Source organism: Panonychus citri, unplaced genomic scaffold (assembly GCF_014898815.1).
Source record: "Panonychus citri isolate SS breed McGregor unplaced genomic scaffold, ASM1489881v1 Contig00136, whole genome shotgun sequence".
NCBI lineage: Eukaryota > Metazoa > Arthropoda > Arachnida > Trombidiformes > Tetranychidae > Panonychus > Panonychus citri.
Genome location: NW_026515541.1, coordinates 491,420 through 512,258, shown reverse-complemented (window position 1 = coordinate 512,258; position 20,839 = coordinate 491,420). Strand labels below are relative to the sequence as shown.

Genomic DNA, 20,839 nt, shown 5'->3' with positions numbered 1-20,839 from the left:
AGGTCATATCAATGATAATATAACAAATTGTGAATACAATTACCTTGAATTTACAAATATATATATTGATTCAAATTAACATGGAATCAATTTTAACTACTCAGGGTTATCATTATTATTATAATATCAATTTTAATAACAATAATAATCAACTAACATGCAATGTTTTTGTTTTCTTGTTACGATTAAGAAAATATATTTACCTTAACAATGAGAATCATATGTTAATCATAATCATCCTTTTTCGCATTAATCAACAATCAGCGTTTTGATTATCAAACGAATTGATAATTTCTTTTGATCGTGATAATTAACATGAACCTAAATCTTTTCATTGAAAGATAGTGAGAGAAAACTTTTAATTGTTTATCGAATTTACGAAAAAAAAGTTCTACAGGTGATCCTTTTGTTTTCGAAGAGAAAAAGTTTTTTATATTATTAATATTTGACTAACGAACTTTGTTTTCGACTCAAAATTTATCAATTTCGTTTGCTTCCTAATCGTTGGATTAAAAAAGCCTCATGATTATCATGATTGCCCCTTGATGGGTTATCAAGGTTTTCCAAAAACTTTCCGGTTTACCTGATATATTTTCTTGTTGTTGTTTGGTTTTCATGAAATCGTTGATCTTTCAACCATAAAGATCTTAATCCTTTTACCTTTAATCTGTTTCATGTATCATCACAATTAAACCTTACAAATTATATTGGCTACTTATCGGACTCTCGGATCGTTACTCTTGACCATTGATCGCCATTTGGTAAAATATGGGCACCAGTATTTCAGTAACAATCATGTTTACTGATCATTTTCATGATTACTGTTATCAGTTGTGGTCAGTTTATTGTTCATGGTCAACATGTCATATTCATTCAAATATCTTGATTGTTTATCATTTACTTTGATTGTTATTTATGTTTCCATTTTAATTTCTCAAAGGCTTTTGACTTGTGTGTGTGTGATCAATGGTAACAATTAACTTACCTGAGGGATCAATGGTCAGTTGTTATGGTAAACTGACCGTTAGAGTTGATTGTGCTGTTGGAAAAACTAAATCAAAAGTAACAGTTAATTGTTGGTTTAACTTTAATTGCATATAAACATAAGACACACACACACTCACACAATTTATTCAGATGATTATTGTTATAGTTGTAATTTTAATTGTTCAAATTGTTCCCATGTTCATGAGGCCCTAACATTGATTATGCTCAACAACAATTAAGATCTTGAAGTAGACTAACAATTAAGAAAAACCCTTGAAGCTAAATTCAAGGTTAATCATGTAAATCACAATTATTTCATAACAATTTATTAATCTAGTTTCAGGTCAACAGAAATCGTATCATCATGACATTTTTTTCATGATACATTGAATCAGTTTTAATCATCACAATTTAACCTGTTGATTGTTTATCAACCAAAATAAAGTCAGTCAATTGTAATTAATCAATTCGTTACAATAATCAAGAGAAAACAATAGTGATTCTAATTTAAATTGAATTACATTCATTTTCTATCTTCATTGTTTACATTGAAATCTCATCTTACTGAATCTTTTTTTTCTTCATGGAGGTTGAAACTTTTTCACTTTCATGATGAAAATTTCAAAGATTCTCAGTGAATCATGAAAGAAAGTTTTCTTTTCAAAGGTAACAATATATTCAGTGTAATAGAATTTGAAATGAGAAAGAGACAGAGAAAAAAATCATAGACAGAAGAAGAAGAAGAAGAAAAAAGCCTCAAGGCGATTTGAAAGAAAAGAGAAAAGAAAAAGTTTCTATGAGCGGATTGACCTCATTTCTAAATGGCGACACTCATGAAATTCAGTGGATAATCAATTCGGTTGACAATAAGACAACTTGCAGATTATTTTCGAGATAATTACTTAATCAACAATTGAGACAATTAACATAGTCTTTCACACTTGATGAACTTTGGGACTTTTTTGTTTTGAGGCAAAAAAAAAAGACTCAGGTAACTGATGATGTTACCTGGATGTTACATGGTGACGATCATGGTGATGAAAGAGTGATGATGAAAAGGATCCTGTTCATCTCTATGGTTCATTGGTTCATTCACTTTCATCATGTTCACCATGATACTATTCAGAATGAGTGTTCAATGTTAATCATTTATCTGAATCAAAAATCAACACAATTCAATCTGTAAGGTTATCACCTTTTTGTTTTACATGAAAAGTTGTTTGTTTGTTTGTTTGTTTTTTGTCAATGGAAAAGGGAAAATGTTTCATTAATCAATTGATCAGGTTAATTCAATTGTCTTTTCATTGGGATTATCACCTAAATGATTAACAATCAGCAATTATCATGATTCACAATGTTTACCTTTTTCTTTGATTCGGTTTGCCAATAAATCCGTTGTTTAACTTTTACTTACCTGAGGAAAAATAAACTGTATGTGAAACTGAAAATTTTCATGGTGATCCTGGATTCTTATCAGAATCATCTCGTAATCAATCAGTTAATTGTTTGCTTCATTGATAGTAAGTTCATCATACTTTGGCAAAGATCATCACCAAAATAATCTCAGATCAACAACAACAACAATCAACTTTTTCCAAAACGTAATTTAAATTGTTAACCTTAATCCTCTTTCTTGTGATTTATTAGATTTTTTCAAACTAAATTGTATCTTAAATGGGATTAATTTGAAAGTTATGCCTTTAATTGTTACTAAATTTAACCTTAATCAAGATTGTCACCATCAATTTTGATTAAAATTTAAGATATCACAATTAGTTAACTGTTGTTGTTGGAGTTGTTTTTTTTAACGTTTGGATTTACCAATGATATAATATGAATGACAACTTGATTTAATTATCTTGATTAAACTTACCTCTAATGATTTACACAATTAACTTCCGTACCATTTACACATTTAGTATACTAATTAATTAACTAACTAACAAAGTTTCTTCCTAAGTGATTAAATTTTGTTATATCAGATAAATAACATACGATAATCAATGATGACCTTTTCCAATTGAATCAAATTGATTTATCATTTAACTGTAAATTGTCATTTGATTAACTTTGATTCTTAATAATGATGATGACGATGTGACCTGATCATTATCAGAGTAGTGATCAAATTAACCAGTTAATTGTGATACCATGTAATTAACTCAACATTTAATCTTTTTTTTCCTCTTCATCTCGCAATTGTGATTAAGGAATTAAAATGAATTAACCCTGAGGGTGGAGAAGAAAAAAATATTTAATTTGTCATCAAAGTGTCACCAAGGTGTTCATCTTAACGATTATCATCAGCCTGATATGGAAAGAAAAATTTGCTCTCTTTTTTCATCATCTCGTCGTTTAATTGTTTTTTAATCACAATTAAGGTGTTCATTGGTTGATGGGCAACAATTAACCAATGAATACAGATTCGGTGGCAAATTTACATACAATTGTCTTCAGCTGATCGCCCTCCATTTCAAGGGATGGATGATATCGGATGAAAAGTGTGTTGAAGAAACTTCCTGATGAAACCTAATGAAAAAGAGACAATTAAGACAAATTAATATTAATTGTTTACAATCAAAATTCATTGGAGTTTGGTAGTTAATTGTTTCGTGAATGAAACTTCAAGTTTTCTCGTTGCAACAATTAATAAAACAATAAGAGAAATCAACATCGTCAATGAGAGACTCAATTATCAAAGTTTCTCAGTCAACTCTTTTACCAAAACAATTTGTTAATTTACTCAAGATCATGATGATTATCAACAATAATCAAACTAATACAATCAGAGGATGATGATGATGATGATCAATACATTATCTTTCATGTGCACTTTGATTTCTAACAAAGTTACGTTTGCGTTTTAAGGCCAATCGATTATGAACCAATCAATCCATCTAATCAACCATTAATCTGCCAAATTATATTTCAAATTAGTCCATTAAAGTTTAGGCCAAATTGAAGGTCGCTAGGGTATAAGAGTTATCATTATCTTCATCATCTTCTTGAGCATCTTCATAAGATTTTACTTTTGTTTCGATTCAAGGAAGGATAATAATAATAAATGAAGAAAATGGGATGAAGATGATGAAAAAAAGAGGGTGAATAAGGTGAAATAAGATGATGAGGATGGAGAGAGAGAGAGAGAGAAGGTCAGTTTTGAAAGCGATTTTCCATCATAACTTGATAACTAGATCTCTAAGTAACTCTATCATTAAATGATATTACCGGTTAATCCGATAGAGATTTAATGAAGATGATGGTTAATAAAAAGAGAGTTACCAACAATACATAACATTGAATTAATCATTAGATTGCAATTAAATCATGATGGAAGTACAAACAATCATTATTATATTTACAGTCAACATCATCAAATGATCATTTACAATAAGATGAATTTAAATCTAGGATAGAAACTGGATTACATCAGAATGAAATAAATTCATAGTAAAATTGTCAACTAATTGTAATTTCAAGAGTTTCAAGTTGTAAAATTAACTCATTAAAATTGAAACAAGTTAAACAACAGTCGAGAGATTTAAGTTGAGTCTCATTCATTGAAAATTAGCATGAAGATGGAAAGAGAGAGAGAGGGAAAAAAGCTCATGAGAAGCTGAATTAACATGGGAACCTGAAAGTAATCGTAATATAATCAAGAGATAATAAAAAGAATCACAAGAATGACCTCATTAACGATCATCAAACGACCTTAAATGTATCATTAGCACCCTTGCCGTCTAATCCGATGGGTCCAAGCAATTGACCTTTTCAATGGTCGGGCCATTTACCAAACATTAACATGGTAAAAAAAGATGTCAACATCAAATTGCTTTTCCTTGTTATTTCTTGCGTTACTTTCAATGATATCTACTTTTTTTTATCTTCATCATCATCGCCACTTTCATTATCATCATCATCATCATCATCAACAAGATCACCAAAGTGCAATGAAAAAAACTTTGGTTTAAACAATCAAGGTAATGCAAAGTTAACGCATGAAAAGCAATCAAAGTGAATCGTAGGTAACAACACACAAAGAAATTAAATTGTTACTGATGATGATTAATTAACTAAATTGTAAATTGACAACGAGAAAATAAGGTAAATATCTACATTGGCAATGGTGACTTGTTTACTTGTTAATCTATACAATAATTTGATCACTTGAATGACAATTAACTTGAACATGTCAACCTTGTATTGTGAGATAATAACAATAATCATAATCATTTTGTTTTGTTGTTTCCTTATTGTTTTTTAGTTGTTGTTTTTGTTTACACTTGAATGTATTTTTAAACAAAAAAAAATACACATACAAACTTCAGGAATACCTGTTGATTAGTTAATTGTAATCAGACAGGTAAAGGTTGAAATTGTAGCTTCAGAAATACAAAGACAATTATTTTCCAGGTGAATGAAGTTTCAGATGTGAATTTTTAAGTTTACAAACAAATTCAAGTTAAAATTTAAGATAAACAAATGATTCTCAATTCTGATCGGATTCAGATTCTGATATTTACCACGTGTTTGGTTCCACATGAATTGTGTGGTACTTTCAGAACGTAAGTGCGTTTACCATCCCCACGAATGCGACATGAAGTGTTTTTGTCCCCCGATTGAATGACTCCTTTGAATGGTGAGGTGAAATTCAGATTAACCAGAATCTCTTCAGGTTCACATGATAAAGTAACTAGAAAATAATAGAGAATAAGATTAACTTTTGTATTAATTGTCATACGCAATTGTTTTCGTTGATTTAGTTTGTTGAGTTTCACCTACACAAGAATTGATTCAATTCATTATAATCAATTGTGATGAGCATGTTAATCATCTTGATCGTTACAATTAAAGATTTAATTGAATTACGGTTTATTTGATTGAAATCAGTTTTGCCATAATTATCCAGTTAATTGAAAATCATATTTGGATATTAAAGTTTGAAAAGTTTTTCCGAAATAATGAAAATTTAATTTGATTGTTGAAATTTTTTTCGACGCAATCAAAATTTAGATTAATAATTAACCAGGTAAACTTATAGTTGATAAAATGAATTGTATGTTAGTACAATTAAAAAAAAGGTTAATCAGTAACGATCATCGCAAAAGGATTGGAGGTACAATTAAAATTGTGTAACAATTAACTGTTTCGTTAACTGTTCATCAACAATTTAACCACAATTACATTTAAATTGATTCGGTAACATTATAAAAAAAAACTACAATGAATGTTGTTACATTTTAAATTGTTCCGTTTAACGTGACTGGAAAATAAATTGTTAACAATTAAACATTTTTGTGGACAAAAAGTTAATGATAATCGAAACGATTAACCAACAATCAACCAGAATAGCGCGGAAAAAAAGTTCTCAATGAAAAGTATATGTACAATGTATTAATCCATCAAGTTTAACAATTGAAAAATCTCATTAAAATGACCAATGGTCAAGTCAAGAAAAAAGCATTTGCATATATTTCAATTGTTATAAATTCAATCATGTAAAAGTTAAGGTCAGTAAGGTAACAAGATGATAACTATGATGATGATGATCCCCTGCAAAGGTAAAAAATAATGAGATAGGAAGATGAAGATGAAGATGAAGATGAAGATAAAGATGAGGATGAGGATGAATTGTAGTTTCATCATTTGCCCTTTGTCAGGAGCAACAATTGACCATGAAGACACGGATAACACTTAATAAGTAATAGTAGCAACAACGATTTACAGTTAACTTTTCTGGCGATTATGATGGTCAGTCATGATGCTCGTAAGGTCATTTCTCATTATCATCCTCTTCCTATTTTCTTCATCATCTTTATCATAATCATAATCTTGAGGCTTCTTTTTAAATATTATTGTTATCATTAAATTACTGTTATTATTATAAACGTTTTCTATCACAATGATCAACAAATACTCATTGAGTAATAAGATATACATGGTAAATCACATCGTGATGGTTAATTTGATTGTTGACCATCATTTGTTGGGATTAACTTGTTAGTTTTATAAATAAATTGTTTGCGAGTGAAACTGATTAAATTTGACAGAGAAATAGTTGATTATTTGATTATCATGATCAATATGATTGGATAAATTGTTAATTCAAACCAATACCATTTCCGTATTTTATTTTTATTACCTTGATTGTTACTGTTTTTTTTTACTGATTCCTATCAGGTCACCAATATGATTTTATTTGTTTGATTACAATTTATGGGATTTAATGACAATGAAATTTGATTGGTTAGTCTTGATCATCATAATCAATGGTAACCATCACGATTTTCAATTTACGATATTGATTGTGATCAGGATAAGGGATTAATTCAGATCAAATTCAATTCTGATTATCGAGTAATTTGGTTTTTTCATCAAACAATTGTAAATAAACTGGTGTTGTTTATGGTCAATTGTTTGTTGATTGTTGGTAAATCATTGATTGTGAGTGTTTATTGTGAATGATTAACAATGTTTATTTTTTTATTCTTACCTGATTATTTATTTGTTGATTAAAAATAATTTACTTAAATTGTTCCTGATACTAGTTAACTCAATTGTAAATATTGATTAGGTTGATTGTTAATCATTGGTGGTGTTTAAATTGCTCATAGTTAACATTTAGTTACTTGATTGTAGCATAGTTTTTTTTACCTTTCTGGGACATTGTTGTTTAATCAAGATGAAGTTTATAAATCAGTTAATTATGATTAGATCCTGTTAATCATTCAGCTAAATTGGAAAAGTTTCAAATTATTTATGAAGTTAATCAGGTAAATTATTTATATTTTAAATCAAATCTGATTATATTTATGGTTGATTGTTGATAGGTTATTGTTTTCATTCATCAACACAATTGAATATATTTAACTATTCAATCAAAATGATGATTAAATTTATATGATTTTGATCATCATTCAAATTGGAATAATTTTAATCAACATTTCCTAGTTACCTGTTTTCTTATGATAATTAGTATCATCGTATTAATCAAGTCTCTATCAGGGGAAAGGTTAATTGTAATCAAATAAAAGTAACTATTTCCTGTAATTAAATTGTTTGTTTTGGTAAAAAACTTGAATTAATCAACTGATTTAGTTTCATACTGTTGACATGTTGTGCCCTCTGTTGAATGTTTATAAAACTTTTAACAGACGTTAATTGTTGTTTAATTTTGTTGATTTGATTGTTTGTTTTGTTTTTGAGTTTCCAACTATTTACAGATTGGAAATGAGATTAGTTATTAGCTTATGTTGAAATACATATGATAAACTTAATTGTTTAAAGTTTAATTGTGGTGATTACTATTGTAATGAACAAGGTTAATTGCTAATGTAATAATAACAATTAAAGAAGCAATGAGAAAACAGATTGGTATCTTTATCACAATTAACGATTCTAATTGTGTACTTGTTTGTTTCTTAAAGAGTCTAAGGACAATTGTGATCATGGATTTTAAAAGTTAATTTGATTGATTAGATTCGCTAACAATTAACCATTTATCATAGTAAAAAGCCCTAAGGTTTAAAACTACTAAATGATTAACAGTAATTATCTAATTGATTGAAGAGTTGAGGTGAATAGGTGATGAGATTTCAATGATCTTAATTGTAATCACATCTAAAACGGAAAATTAACTTTGGTTAAGGTTAACTAGATTCAAATGCCTTTGGGATAATCTAATTGTTGAAAATTGATTACAATCAATAAACCTGATCATAAATATCATCATTGTTTATTGAATTGAATTAACTAGTTAATCAAATCACTAACAATTTGCTGTTTCTTTTTTTTGTATTATCTCATCAACGATTGTAAAACTGAATTAATGGTTAATCATTAAATCATTTACGACCTGACTTCGAGTAATAATATTAAGATTAATGATCATTAACTAGAATTTAATTAATGGAGAAATCACCTGATGATATTGAATCATAAACAAAATGATTAACATTGTAATCAGTTGATTGTATTTTATTGACCATTGTCATTTTAAAATGACCACAATAATCAGGCAGGTTAATGGATTTAGTTAATAAATTTAGATGCAATTAAATTAATTGTATTACTTGTGATGAAAATTGTAACAATAAAGGATTGAGATTAGACAGAATTTGATTATCACAATTAGATTAGCAGACAATTAGAGGAGGAATGATAATCTCAGTGATTAATGATTATCCTTAGGTAGAAATCATTAGGTGGAAAAGTTTTGATTAAACTTTAATTGTGAGTAACAATTAAAGAATTAAAATATTGTCAATTAAGGGATGAGTATGTGATCCATTTGCTTGGATCAATTTCAATTCTTGATTGGGAAAGTTCATTAATCCATTAAGCAAATGGTGATTGTGGATTTAATTGGAAACCCTTTTGAGATTGGAAATGATTAAAGAAAAGGAAAAGGATTATTGACCCTTGCAAAGATTTAATCAAATTAACAGTAATTAGTTGATCAAGTGATCATTTTCTTACCATTTACTTTGGATGAGACGAAATGTTGTTTGACTATTTGTTCACCTTGAGGTTGTGAACCAGAGATTAGACTGGACTCTTTGCCGTTCAGGTCATTATCGGCCAATTGGCTCATGTTATTGATTGGAAGCGATCGCCAAGATGGACTTTGAAGATGATGATGATGATGACCATTCTTAGGTATTCCAGAATTGGCAAAGTGATTACAATTCACCTGATGTAAAATATTGAGAGAGAAAGGTAGGAAAACAAAGGGAAGATGAAGATGGAGAATAAGATAAAAAAAAATAAGGAACAAAATGATTAACAATAAATCAAGGAAATGATCAGGAAGAAAAGGACAAGAGGCATAACTGTTTCATGTAATTGTGAGCATTATGATTAACCAGTGATCCATTCTGTTGGTCAAGCGATTTGTTGCCAACCTATTTTTGTAGAGTTGACAGTTAATCAAACAGAGAGAAAGTCATCTAATCATTAGGAAGAAATTTTCTCTAATTGTCTTTAATTTTACAATCGTAATGTTTCAGTCATTAGAAGATTAAATCAATAGGAATCAATGTTAACCTTTTTTTTTGTTTCGTTGTTTATATGTGACATGTTATGGAGGAAGGACAATTTTGTTGACAGAATTTCTTTACTTTTTCCTATTAACTGATAATTACGATGAATTAACGGTTAATTGTTTCTTTGTTTTGTTGAAATATTAAACTGATCTTGTTTGAAAGATTAACAATTTTATCGTCTAAATTTTGATGATATTCTTAAGGCCTGATGAAGATGATGACAGAAAATGTTAACCTTAGAAATTCAATCAACCATAAATAAGAACCGTTGTCGCCATTTTGATTGTTTTACTTGAAAGTCTTTTGTTAATTGGTGACATTTTCTTGAACATTACAAAATTAGTGACAATTTGTGAGCAATTAAGAAGGTGGAAAGAAATTTAAATAATTAAATTTGTTAATTGGTGACATTTTCTTGAACATTACAAAATTAGTGACAATTTGTGAGCAATTAAGAAGGTGGAAAGAAATTTAAATAATTAAACTTACCAATAGGAGGAAAATAATTGTTGCGAGGGAGAAGATGAAACCGCCATTTTCTGTTGACATGATGATCTCAAAATGAAAGATAAATGACCAAGTGAGTATTAAATTTGAATAGAAAACGTTTTAATTTGGTTGGTTTTTTATTCTTTTCTTTTTTCCACCTTTTTCACAATTAAGCTAATTAAACAGTCACGTTAATCACTTTTTCTTTGAAAGAAGAGGACACAGACCAGTAGAAGATTAAAATGGAGACAATAAGATGTTGATGGTTGGTGATTAGAGGAGAAAGGAAATAACAAAGCGAACATGAAGAGAACCAAAATGGCGACAAGAAGGAACAATTTAGAAAAGAAAACAATTAACTCTCTTTTCTTTTTCACAATAAATTCGTTGGTTTTTGTTGGTCAGTAAGAGGTAAAAAAAAACACTAATCAAAAGGTAAGTTAATTAAAAGAAGGATTGAAACAGCTCAAGGTAACAATTAATTTCTTTTTCCTTTCTTTTTTTTTTTTTGTTCTTTTCTCTTTATCAGAATCTCTTTGTGTTGTTGATTCTTTTCCTAGGAAGATTTTGATTTCTTCTGGTCAACATTCACATTTGTAATTATCAAGATGATGATGGTAATGGACACACAACAATTAGTTAAAAAAAAAGATAAAGATGGAAATTAACTCGAGAGGATTAACAGTTTGCCGACAGTTTAATGATGATTATTATCACAATTAAGGAAAACAACAAAGTGAATCCGATGTAAATAAAATGGAAATTGTTGAACTGATTTAGATGGCGAGATGAAAGACCTAAAATGCCTCCGTCGACAATCAACTGATTATAATTAACGTGAACCTGGAGTGGGGATTTTTTTTTTCACCAGACTGAATATATTCATGAATATGAACAGGTAAGTAGCTATAATTTAATAACTATTTGAGAGTGAGAGTGAAAATTAAGCTTAAGTCAAGGAAAGCTACATTTCCAACAACCTGATAGTTTATTCATTGGGAACCGCTATTGATTTTTGATTTGCCTCAGGGTTAATCCGATAACCGGTAGCATGAGGTTGATTAAAATGATGCAGATGATGGGGATGATGATGATGATGATGATGATGAAATTGATCATGATCATCACACCTTTGAGTTTAGTTCCAAGGGGCGAGGGTCAAAAACCTCTATGAGGTTTTACTCATTGTAACTTGGTAACAACTTAATCCACTGGTCAATGTTTTAATTGATTGGTTTCAATGATCGGATTTTTTTTCACCGAAATGTTGATTAGTTTGATTGAATTTTTGAAAACTGATTGTAATTGATTGGTTGTCTTCGTGATTACAATTGGATTGATATTCAATCTTTGACATCACAAGGTTTTTACATAATCAACAAGTTTGGTTAGTTTTGTTTTTCTGCTGATCTATCAAAAATTTTCCCCAACTGATCAACAATCAACTGCTAATCAAGCTGATTAATTTAACTTTTCTATTTTCTAACAATAATCTATTGGTTGTTAATCAATTGAAATCAATTAATTGAAGGACATTGATTGTTGGTAAGACATTGGTCTTTTCTTAAATGCTTGAAAATGATGAAAAGAAAAATCAATTTCAATCAATTATTATTGTTATTATAGTTAAACAGATTCAAATTGACCTTAATTATTTCACTTTGATCAGTTTAGAATCAATGGTGAAACTAAATCACAATCAGATTAACAATTTATCCATTTTTTGTGATAATTTTTCTTTCCCTAATGTAACAATAATCAACTCACAAGTCAAGGTAATTTGAAGCTAATCAATAAGCTTAATTATCAAGTCTGAATAATTAAAACTGTACTTTAAGTTAATTTGAGATTAACACTCTTAATATGATTTAGATTGAGCTAATTCTTTGTATCAACTAATCAGTGAAATGATTGGGAAAATTGAATTTAAATTGTGATATCTTCATTCATGTAATACAAAAGTAAGAAAAGTGAAAAATGATTTATTAACAGTTTAATGAGATTTTGATTGGAATCAATTTGCTTTTGATTTACAATGTTGCTAAATTGTTGACAATCATCAATATTATGATTTACAAGTTGTCAGTTGTTGGGAGGAAAAGTTTAATGATGATATAAGATTACAAAAAAAAATTGATTGAGCAATTAACTGATTGTGTGTTTATTTTGATTTTTGAACTAATACTTTAATTAAACTCTTGGATTAATTTCAAATTTTCCGTTTTTTCTTGCAGATAAACTTGATATCCTGGAAGTGAATTTAAATTTAGATACATTTACTGAACGATTGTCATCTAATTGTCCACTTTCATCTGATTTAAACATCAAATTAATCAATTGGATCATTGGAAACTCTAAAAGCAGGAAGAGTAAATAACCGATAGCAATTGATGAGACAATATTGAGCAAAGACCAAGAAATCTGAATGGAGATTGGAAAAATCAGAAACAATGATTAATTCAATGAATCAATGGAAACAATTAACACTTACAAAGAAATGATCGTCCCACAATTTGGTATATTTGAAGGAATAAGTTCTCAGATCGATTGGAATGGTGTGAATTACATAGACACAGAATGACAACCGACTTAAAACACTGAAGCAATTAGAGGTCAGTGTGTTGGTGAAAAAATTGGATTTACCACCGGTGGTAAATGAAAATATCGCCCAAGCTAAAAATGAACACCAAAGGGTTCGTTGTAGTCCAGCGAAAATAACTCGACTAGAAATGTCCAAACTGAACTGGACATTGACATCGTTCCAGAAAACACTGGTAAACATTGCGATTAAACTTGAAGCCGAAGTTAAAATCCAAATGAAAGTTGATTTGATTGTGGTCATTTGAAGTGATTTACTTTGGTCAGTGTGGTTTTCAATTAATCGCGCAGTTAAAACGCCCAGAGCAAATGGAGATAAATGCAAATATGTTGGAAAATAAGTTGAATCAAATTGACGCTGTAACGATCTGTAATTAAAAACGAACGGGCAATTAGTTGATTAGTTATAATTTAGCCAGTCAACAGTTTTCAAGACTTACTCGTAGTCAACCAAATGGTCCAAGCCAAAGGTCGCGTCGTAGTTGAAATAAAGGTTACTAATTGCTGATGATAAAATACCGACCATTATGACGATGATATTAATTATTAATCCAGTTTTACCACTGCAATGGTAACCGATGAAAATAATTATCGCAATTAAATGGAGCTGTAAATCAGCTGAAAGGTACCAGAGTTGTGGTGCACACTGAAAGAAAGAAAAGTTAATTAGCTACTTTTTCTCATCAATCAAGAGCATTAATTGTCTCTAATTACCATTGTATCAACGTTTCCATACCAATTACCAATACCAAGAAAATGAGGCCACCAATTTGTTTGACAATTATCGATGATTTGATAAACATGAGACTTGTAATCAGGACCTGACCCAAGGTGTGGAAAGAGATAATTAATCAATATAATCGCTGCAATCAAGGGTAAAAATCGGAGCCATCGAGATACAACTAGGATTAAATAATTAACAATCCATTTAGATGATGAAAGTTTGGGTAACATTAAACATCCCAAGGAAACGCCACTGATTAAAAAGGAGAAAACAATTAAAAGGATTAGTTAGTAAATTTTACAATCAGGAAAATGTCACATTTCGTTTGACCACTAACCTGACGAAAAACAAACTGTCCATGAACAAATGAGTGTTCAGAAAAATCTGATGAATAATTTTACCCACTGAGACCGGAAGATCTTCAGTCCAGCGATTGATGAATTCGGAGGTTTTGTAAAATCCACCGAAAAAGTAAGTATGACCAACGATGAGTGACCACAATGTTATCACAGTTAATCCGTTACAAATTTTGTTCACCTTAATTGTTACTGATGATTTGGAAAGATATTGATTGGCCTGATTAACGGAGAAACATGAAATAAGTCGGACAATTAATGACAAGAATGTAAATTGATTTGATTTGGTTGGAATGGTCAAGCCAAGAACTAGATCCAAGAAGGTTGAAGTGACCACAATACTGATGATGGTTGCGAAAAAGATCAACGATATTTTGGAGTAAATGGTCAACGGTATGACCTCCGATCGAACCGTACACTCGTCATCAGGTCCGAAGGTCAAAGGCATTTGCAGAATCGGGGAAGCAGCTAAAAGAAAAGATCAACAACAATTAATTATCAACAATTATAATCATGTAGCAAAATTGTTATTCGTCATCTTGACCTACAGTAACTTAGGAAAGTCAACAAATCTGATTGATTAATCAACGATTGGCATAAACTTTTAACCACAAATTAAGTTGATTGTTTATAAATTTTGACAATAATCATTAATTGTCATTGTTAAGGTCAATTTTTCAACTAACTGGTCAAGATTGACAGGATGATAATACTTGATTTGTGAGGAAAAATTAACTAATTTTTCTTCATCAATAACAATCAAAGGTTGTCATTTAAATTTGGTTTGTTTGTCATTTGGTGTGATTATGATTTAGCAATTAAAAGGTTAATTTTTTAACTTCCGCAAGATAATCATGTTAGTAAATGAAAGTATCACAATTTAAATTGATCATGTTACTTTTTGATATGAAATGATAATCAAGTTAAGATCAAGTTTGATGAGAGGCAGAAAAGTTTGAGAAGGTTAATTGAGAAAAGTGAATTAGATTTAATTGTTACCTTTACGTATAATTGGTTCCAATTCATCTGCTGAACATGTCGATGGAATACAAACTCCGAATCGAAATCCTCGAACTGTATATGCAGTTCGAAGATATTTAATCATGTATCCCCAAACTGTCTCATTTAGATGAGTTCCATTTAATTGTATTCCAGGTTGATCACTGAATTTAACTCGATTTGGTTTCTCTGGAACTGGAAAATCAATTCTAATTGTACAATATTTCCCAGTGATCGCAGTTTCTTCACCAAAGTATCTCGGAAATTCAATTGCCAGACATTCATCGTAATCACCAAGTGAATTAACGGTTCCATCTAATGATCCGGGGGCTGGTCGACCATAAGAATCAATTACTGGACAATCAAGAGGATCACAAAATTAGAAAGCGAAAAAATCAAGTACAAATCAATTTAATCATCAAACAAAAAAATCAACACAAATTAAGTTGATCTCAAAATCAAATTGTAACTTTTATCATTTCTCAGATTTTTCAATCACAACAATCAACAAATATCGATGAGATTTAATAAGATTATTGATACAATTAACTATACTCTAATTGCTTAAATACTAAAAAAAGATTATTAAGTAAATAGAAAGTTAATTGTGTGCAAGAAATTAAGTTTATCACAACAATTAAGGAATAAGAATGAATGAAAAAAAAAGTTCAATTCTCAAGTGTAACTTTTTTCGGTTATCATCAACTACTATTAATAAGTTAATTGTTGATTGAATTTGATTGATTGGAACCATAAATTGTAACAAATTGTTAACAATTAACACTCACATTTAAATGCCCAAGCTTTTTGTTTGCGAAAACCATTAACTAATTGTAATAAACTTAGAATACAATTTTCGTTGATATTAAATCTGTACCCAAATTCAGTCGCATGAGGCATCGCCTCACTAACGACCATTTGAATTGCGTTCTCGGTGATTTTGGCCCACCTATTTAATAGATCGAGAGTTTGATTAACATGATTAACATGATACTGATAATTATCATCCTCATCTTCACTTTCATCACTTGTCTCATCAGTATTTGTTTCGTTGGTGTACAATTACAATGAGAGTTAACACTAAGGTAATAAACTTCATGGTTCTAATCAATTTAAACTCGATGAACAATCAATAAGATTTCTGTTAGAGGGATAAACAGAATTCACCACAATAATCATCATGTTAGAAAGGAATTAAGATGATTATCATCATCATCATCATCTCACTTTCTCCCTCATCTGAGCCTTTATTGTATCTTCTTGACGTAAACCTGTTCAGGCTCATTTTTCATGTTCTACTTTTTTCTCGTTCGTTCAAAAGTCGAAACTGTTTTTTTTTTATATTCGTTCACAAAAGATTCAGTAAACTCGAAGATGGACTTTGAGAAGATGAAAAGAGGAAGATACATTTCGATGGGTGGGAACTGAATATCGCAAGGTACAAGTTCAACAAGGTAATGGTCACTTTCGAGTGGACAAGACGAAGACGAAAAAATAATCAACGAAAAAGCAGCAAGACAGGAAAGACTTGATTCGTTTTTCTCATTAATCTTGTTCACCCTGTAAACTAATTACTTATTCTGATTGTTAGTGGTCAGTCTTGGTCATCTTGATGATGGACAATCAAAATAATCAATTGTAACAACAACAACAACTTGTCAACAAGATTAAAACAATTCTTATCATATTCATGATTCAATGATCCTTGATGTTTCATCAACGGAAACATTTTTCCTTAATTCAGTTGATCTAAATTTAGCTGTTAATCAACAATTTATTTTATTGTTTCATTAGATGTTAGGAAAACTGAGTTATAATTGTTAATTAATTTTGATTTAAAATCTATTTAAAATTAAAACAAACGCCAACAATTTAATACTGACCAGTTGAGAGAAACCATCAAATTGATTATGAATCGATGCGGAAGTTAATTGCACAATTAACTTGAGATTGTGTTGATTATGTTGATGATAATCACGATGATTAAGAGAGAAAGTGAGTTAATCATGGCGCCCACACTAAACCGGAAACTTAATCAATTGGTCAATTAAACTGATTAGTGTTGGTCTTTAATTAATTAATTCACTAAGGATGAAAACGTTGACATTTGTTTTAGACAATTAATTGATTCATAATTAGTTTAATTTACTTTTTTCACTTTAATAGTAATGTTTATGATTCAATTTGGTTTACTTAATTGTTACTAATTATCAATTTGTTGTTTTTTTCAGGTTCATTTATCTTATGATCAACTAACAATTAGGTCGGATTGATTGTGATTAACAAATTTCGTGATTTGCATCGAAACTTAATCATCTTGTTTCTTAATTGTAATTAATGTAAATTAGTAAGAAAAAGAAAACCAATATGGTTGTATGGAAAAAAGAACAAAAGAAATTTCTGTTGAGTAATTAAGAGAAGAATAGTTAACAATTAATTCAATTTTTTTTCCGCAATTTATTTAACTGTTGGTCGATTTTGATTTTTATTTATTTCGATTAAAACCAATTCAAAATTCGCGCCAAAGAAACAAATGTTTTCTGTTTTTGTGTTGATATGAAAACCTCATGTTGGATTGTTTATGATTTAATTTTGTTTCCATTTAAATTGTTTAAATTGTTATTATGCTTTTTGGACGGTGTTTCCGTCCATCCTTGGTTAGGGGAGCAGTTAAATGTCTAATCAATAAAAGTGTTTCCTGTTCTTCTGTAACTGTGATACAAAACAATCAATTACCAATTGTTGAAGCTCATCAATTGGATAAACAAAAAATTATGGATCAGTTGATGAAGCAAATTAATGATGACGATTTAATAATTTATGATAAACGTTTAGATGTTGATATGTCTCCTTTTTCCGAGAATGTTGATCTTGATTATCTAGACGATCTGATGCCTCCTCTTACGAATACCTTCAATTTAGCTCATTACATTAACCGAATGCCGACTCTTCAACGTTTAGTTGATCTTGGTGTTAATCTTTATGTTCTTGAACAAGATCGTGAAATTGCTCAATATTTGATTCGATTGGATTTTGAAAGAGATGTTAAGAATCATTTGATATTCTTGAAAAGAATCGGTATAACAGATGATGAACTTGGTACTTGGATTACATGTAATCCTCTCATTTTCCGTGAAACAATTGAAAATTTAAAAATTAGATTAGAATATTTGAAGAGTAAAAAATTCACCAAAGAAATGGTCGAATTGATTCTTAGACGTTATCCTCTTTTCCTTAATTTCTCAATCAAGAGAATCGATGCGAATACCTTCAATTTAGCTCATTACATTAACAGATGCCGACTCTTCAACGTTTAGTTGATCTTGGTGTTAATCTTTATGTTCTTGAACAAGATCGTGAAATTGCTCAATATTTGATTCGATTGGATTTTGAAAGAGATGTTAAGAATCATTTGATATTCTTGAAAAGAATCGGTATAACAGATGATGAACTTGGTACTTGGATTACATGTAATCCTCTCATTTTCCGTGAAACAATTGAAAATTTAAAAATTAGATTAGAATATTTGAAGAGTAAAAAATTCACCAAAGAAATGGTCGAATTGATTCTTAGACGTTATCCTCTTTTCCTTAATTTCTCAATCAAGAGAATCGATGCTTCCCTGGGCTGTTTACAAAGAGAATTCAAACTAACCGGAGATGATGTTAGATCGATTGTTTCAAATAGCCCGAAAGTTGTTCACTTTTCTCATATTAGATTCAAAGTAAGTAGAAAATAATTGATTCGTTAACTAATACAATAATATTGACATATAATCGTTAATCTTTCATAGGAAATCTCTTTCGTTACCAACTATATAATGGAATTAACTGATGATCAAACACGACAAGTGATTGTTGGAGCTCCATCGGCAATTTACCGAGGTAAAGTTTTATGGGAGAAAATGATTAAATGAGTCAACTAATTGTTGCTTTTGTTTTCAAGGTCGAAATCAGCTGGAAAAAGCGTTTGACCTTTTACATTGGAAAAATGGTTATTCCAAGGAACTGATTGTGAAAACACCACAATGTTTAACCGTCAAATTAAATCTATGGTGGCTCGAATTAATTATCTTAAATCATTGAATCTTTTCCAACCCGATCCGACAAAACCTTGTTTCACTGCTTTGGAATATCTTTGTTCATATAATCTTAGTAGTTTCGTTGAAAAATGTTCACATACTAGTGTATTAGATTTCAATAAATACCTCAAGTCATTGTAAATTGTAAAACACGTTTATATGAAAATAAATTACCATTGTCATTTATTGACAAAACAGCATTTATTATCGAATTACTTTTCAAATCAAATTAAATCATTCGTCTGACAAGTTCATTAATTTTATCTTCTCTATTACCAAAGTCACCACCCTCGACATAGTGTGTAACCTTTTTACGCCATCCACCTGAAGGATTGTTCAATTTAAAGTGCCAGAGGAAGTTATTGGCTTTCTTGAAGTTATTTCCAACTGTATAGATTTCATGGATTAAATCTTCCATACAGATGATTCCTCGTTTACCCAAACGACGTTCAATTATCCTATTGTCAGTAAGAGCAGTTCGTTTACGGTCCAATCTGGCGAAACCACGTTTGTAGATGAGGTCACGAACTGTTTTCAAATTTGGATAACCCCAAGTAATGAAAGGCTCAGCAATTCGGAGCATGTTGAGAGATGCCTTGTTTAATTTAACAAAAACAGCATTGTTGATTTGTCTTAAACGAAGTAGTTGAAGAACCTTTCGGGGCTTAGGGCTAAGTCCGTTAACTCTATAAATGTGGAGAAATAAACACCAATATTAGTAAAATAGGGAATGAAATTTAACATGAGATACACTTACCCTCTAATTCGCATAACCAAAGCTAATTTAGGTTCTGGTTCAACGTAGTAGTTTCCATTACTCTTTGCTTGTTTCTTCAGACGGATAGTATCACGTTCGGCTAATCTGTATTCCTTGACATATTTCTCTGCTCGCTTAAAGATATCAGCCTTTTTCTGCTTTAAAATCTACAAAACAAAATTGCCACAGTTAATATTAAATCAACTAATCAATTGGAAATAAGTATAAGAATACTTACAGTTCTTCTTTTCAAAGCATTTGAAATAGACTTTGCTTTAAGCTTTGCTGCTCGTTTCCTCTTCTTTAACAAAGATTCAGGAATAGTTGGTAATTTAGCAATACCTGAAGCGGGTGCCTTGGTAGCGGCGACAGTTGGCTTTTTAGCCTTAGCGGCGGTCCTAAAGTTCCAAAAGAGAAATAGAAAAACGAATCATTAAAACATGATGACCAAAGGAGAGTCAATGGAGAAACTAAGTATCAACAGAAACAAAACAAATTCCACAGAAAATGTGAAAACATCACGAAAAATGGTCAATAAACATCAATACTCACTGAGCATCAGCCATTGTAATTAAATTAAATGATTAAATTAAACCAAAAACTAATTAACAAACACAATTAAAAAACAACAAGAAATTAAAATGTTGCTTTCAACTTATTCTTGTCGTCTTAACCATTTCCGTTTCCGCAGCGTATCCATGGTTACGCTTTTCCATCTTCTTTTTAAGCGGTAAATTCAAATTCTTTTGAAAATTTTTTCTCTCATCAGTTGATCAGAACAAAATTTAATTATTTTTTTCTTCG

The 20,839-nt window shown here is 29.9% G+C and overlaps 4 protein-coding genes across 5 annotated transcripts; 1 reads left to right on the top strand and 3 right to left on the bottom strand.

Moving 5' to 3' along the window:
* Window positions 1-3,223: 3,223 nt before the first annotated feature.
* LOC128392361 (uncharacterized) lies at window positions 3,224-11,385 on the bottom strand. 2 transcript variants are annotated; one of them, XM_053352377.1, is made up of 4 exons: window positions 10,521-11,385; window positions 9,466-9,679; window positions 5,511-5,680; window positions 3,224-3,516 (listed from the first exon to the last, which is right to left on the bottom strand). In XM_053352377.1, the coding sequence occupies exons 1-4, from the start codon at window positions 10,578-10,580 to the stop codon at window positions 3,394-3,396; spliced, it is 567 nt and encodes a 188-aa protein (XP_053208352.1). In that variant the 5' UTR covers window positions 10,581-11,385; the 3' UTR covers window positions 3,224-3,393. The 2 variants fall into 2 exon arrangements, with proteins under 2 accessions (XP_053208352.1, XP_053208353.1); XM_053352378.1 differs by lacking the exon at window positions 10,521-11,385 and adding an exon at window positions 10,033-10,348.
* A 1,066-nt stretch (window positions 11,386-12,451) lies between these two features.
* LOC128392457 (nose resistant to fluoxetine protein 6-like) lies at window positions 12,452-16,259 on the bottom strand (the record flags this gene model as incomplete). Its single annotated transcript, XM_053352485.1, has 7 exons — window positions 12,452-12,941; window positions 13,012-13,486; window positions 13,559-13,764; window positions 13,833-14,094; window positions 14,180-14,666; window positions 15,198-15,551; window positions 15,986-16,259. Coding segments are annotated over 7 exons (2,289 nt in total), but the record flags the coding sequence as incomplete, so codon positions are not given.
* Window positions 16,260-17,750: 1,491 nt separating this feature from the next.
* On the top strand, window positions 17,751-19,490 carry LOC128392370 (transcription termination factor 3, mitochondrial-like). The gene is given in 5 exon segments (XM_053352388.1): window positions 17,751-18,309; window positions 18,666-18,921; window positions 18,991-19,081; window positions 19,143-19,232; window positions 19,235-19,490. Coding segments are annotated over 5 exon segments (1,110 nt in total). The 5' UTR covers window positions 17,751-17,821; the 3' UTR covers window positions 19,420-19,490.
* Window positions 19,461-20,714, bottom strand: LOC128392360 (60S ribosomal protein L7-like). The gene is made up of 4 exons (XM_053352375.1): window positions 20,588-20,714; window positions 20,274-20,433; window positions 20,036-20,202; window positions 19,461-19,964 (listed from the first exon to the last, which is right to left on the bottom strand). Exons 1-4 carry the CDS (start codon window positions 20,599-20,601, stop codon window positions 19,508-19,510), a joined length of 798 nt encoding a protein of 265 aa, XP_053208350.1. The 5' UTR covers window positions 20,602-20,714; the 3' UTR covers window positions 19,461-19,507.
* Between the last annotated feature and the right edge of the window lie 125 nt (window positions 20,715-20,839).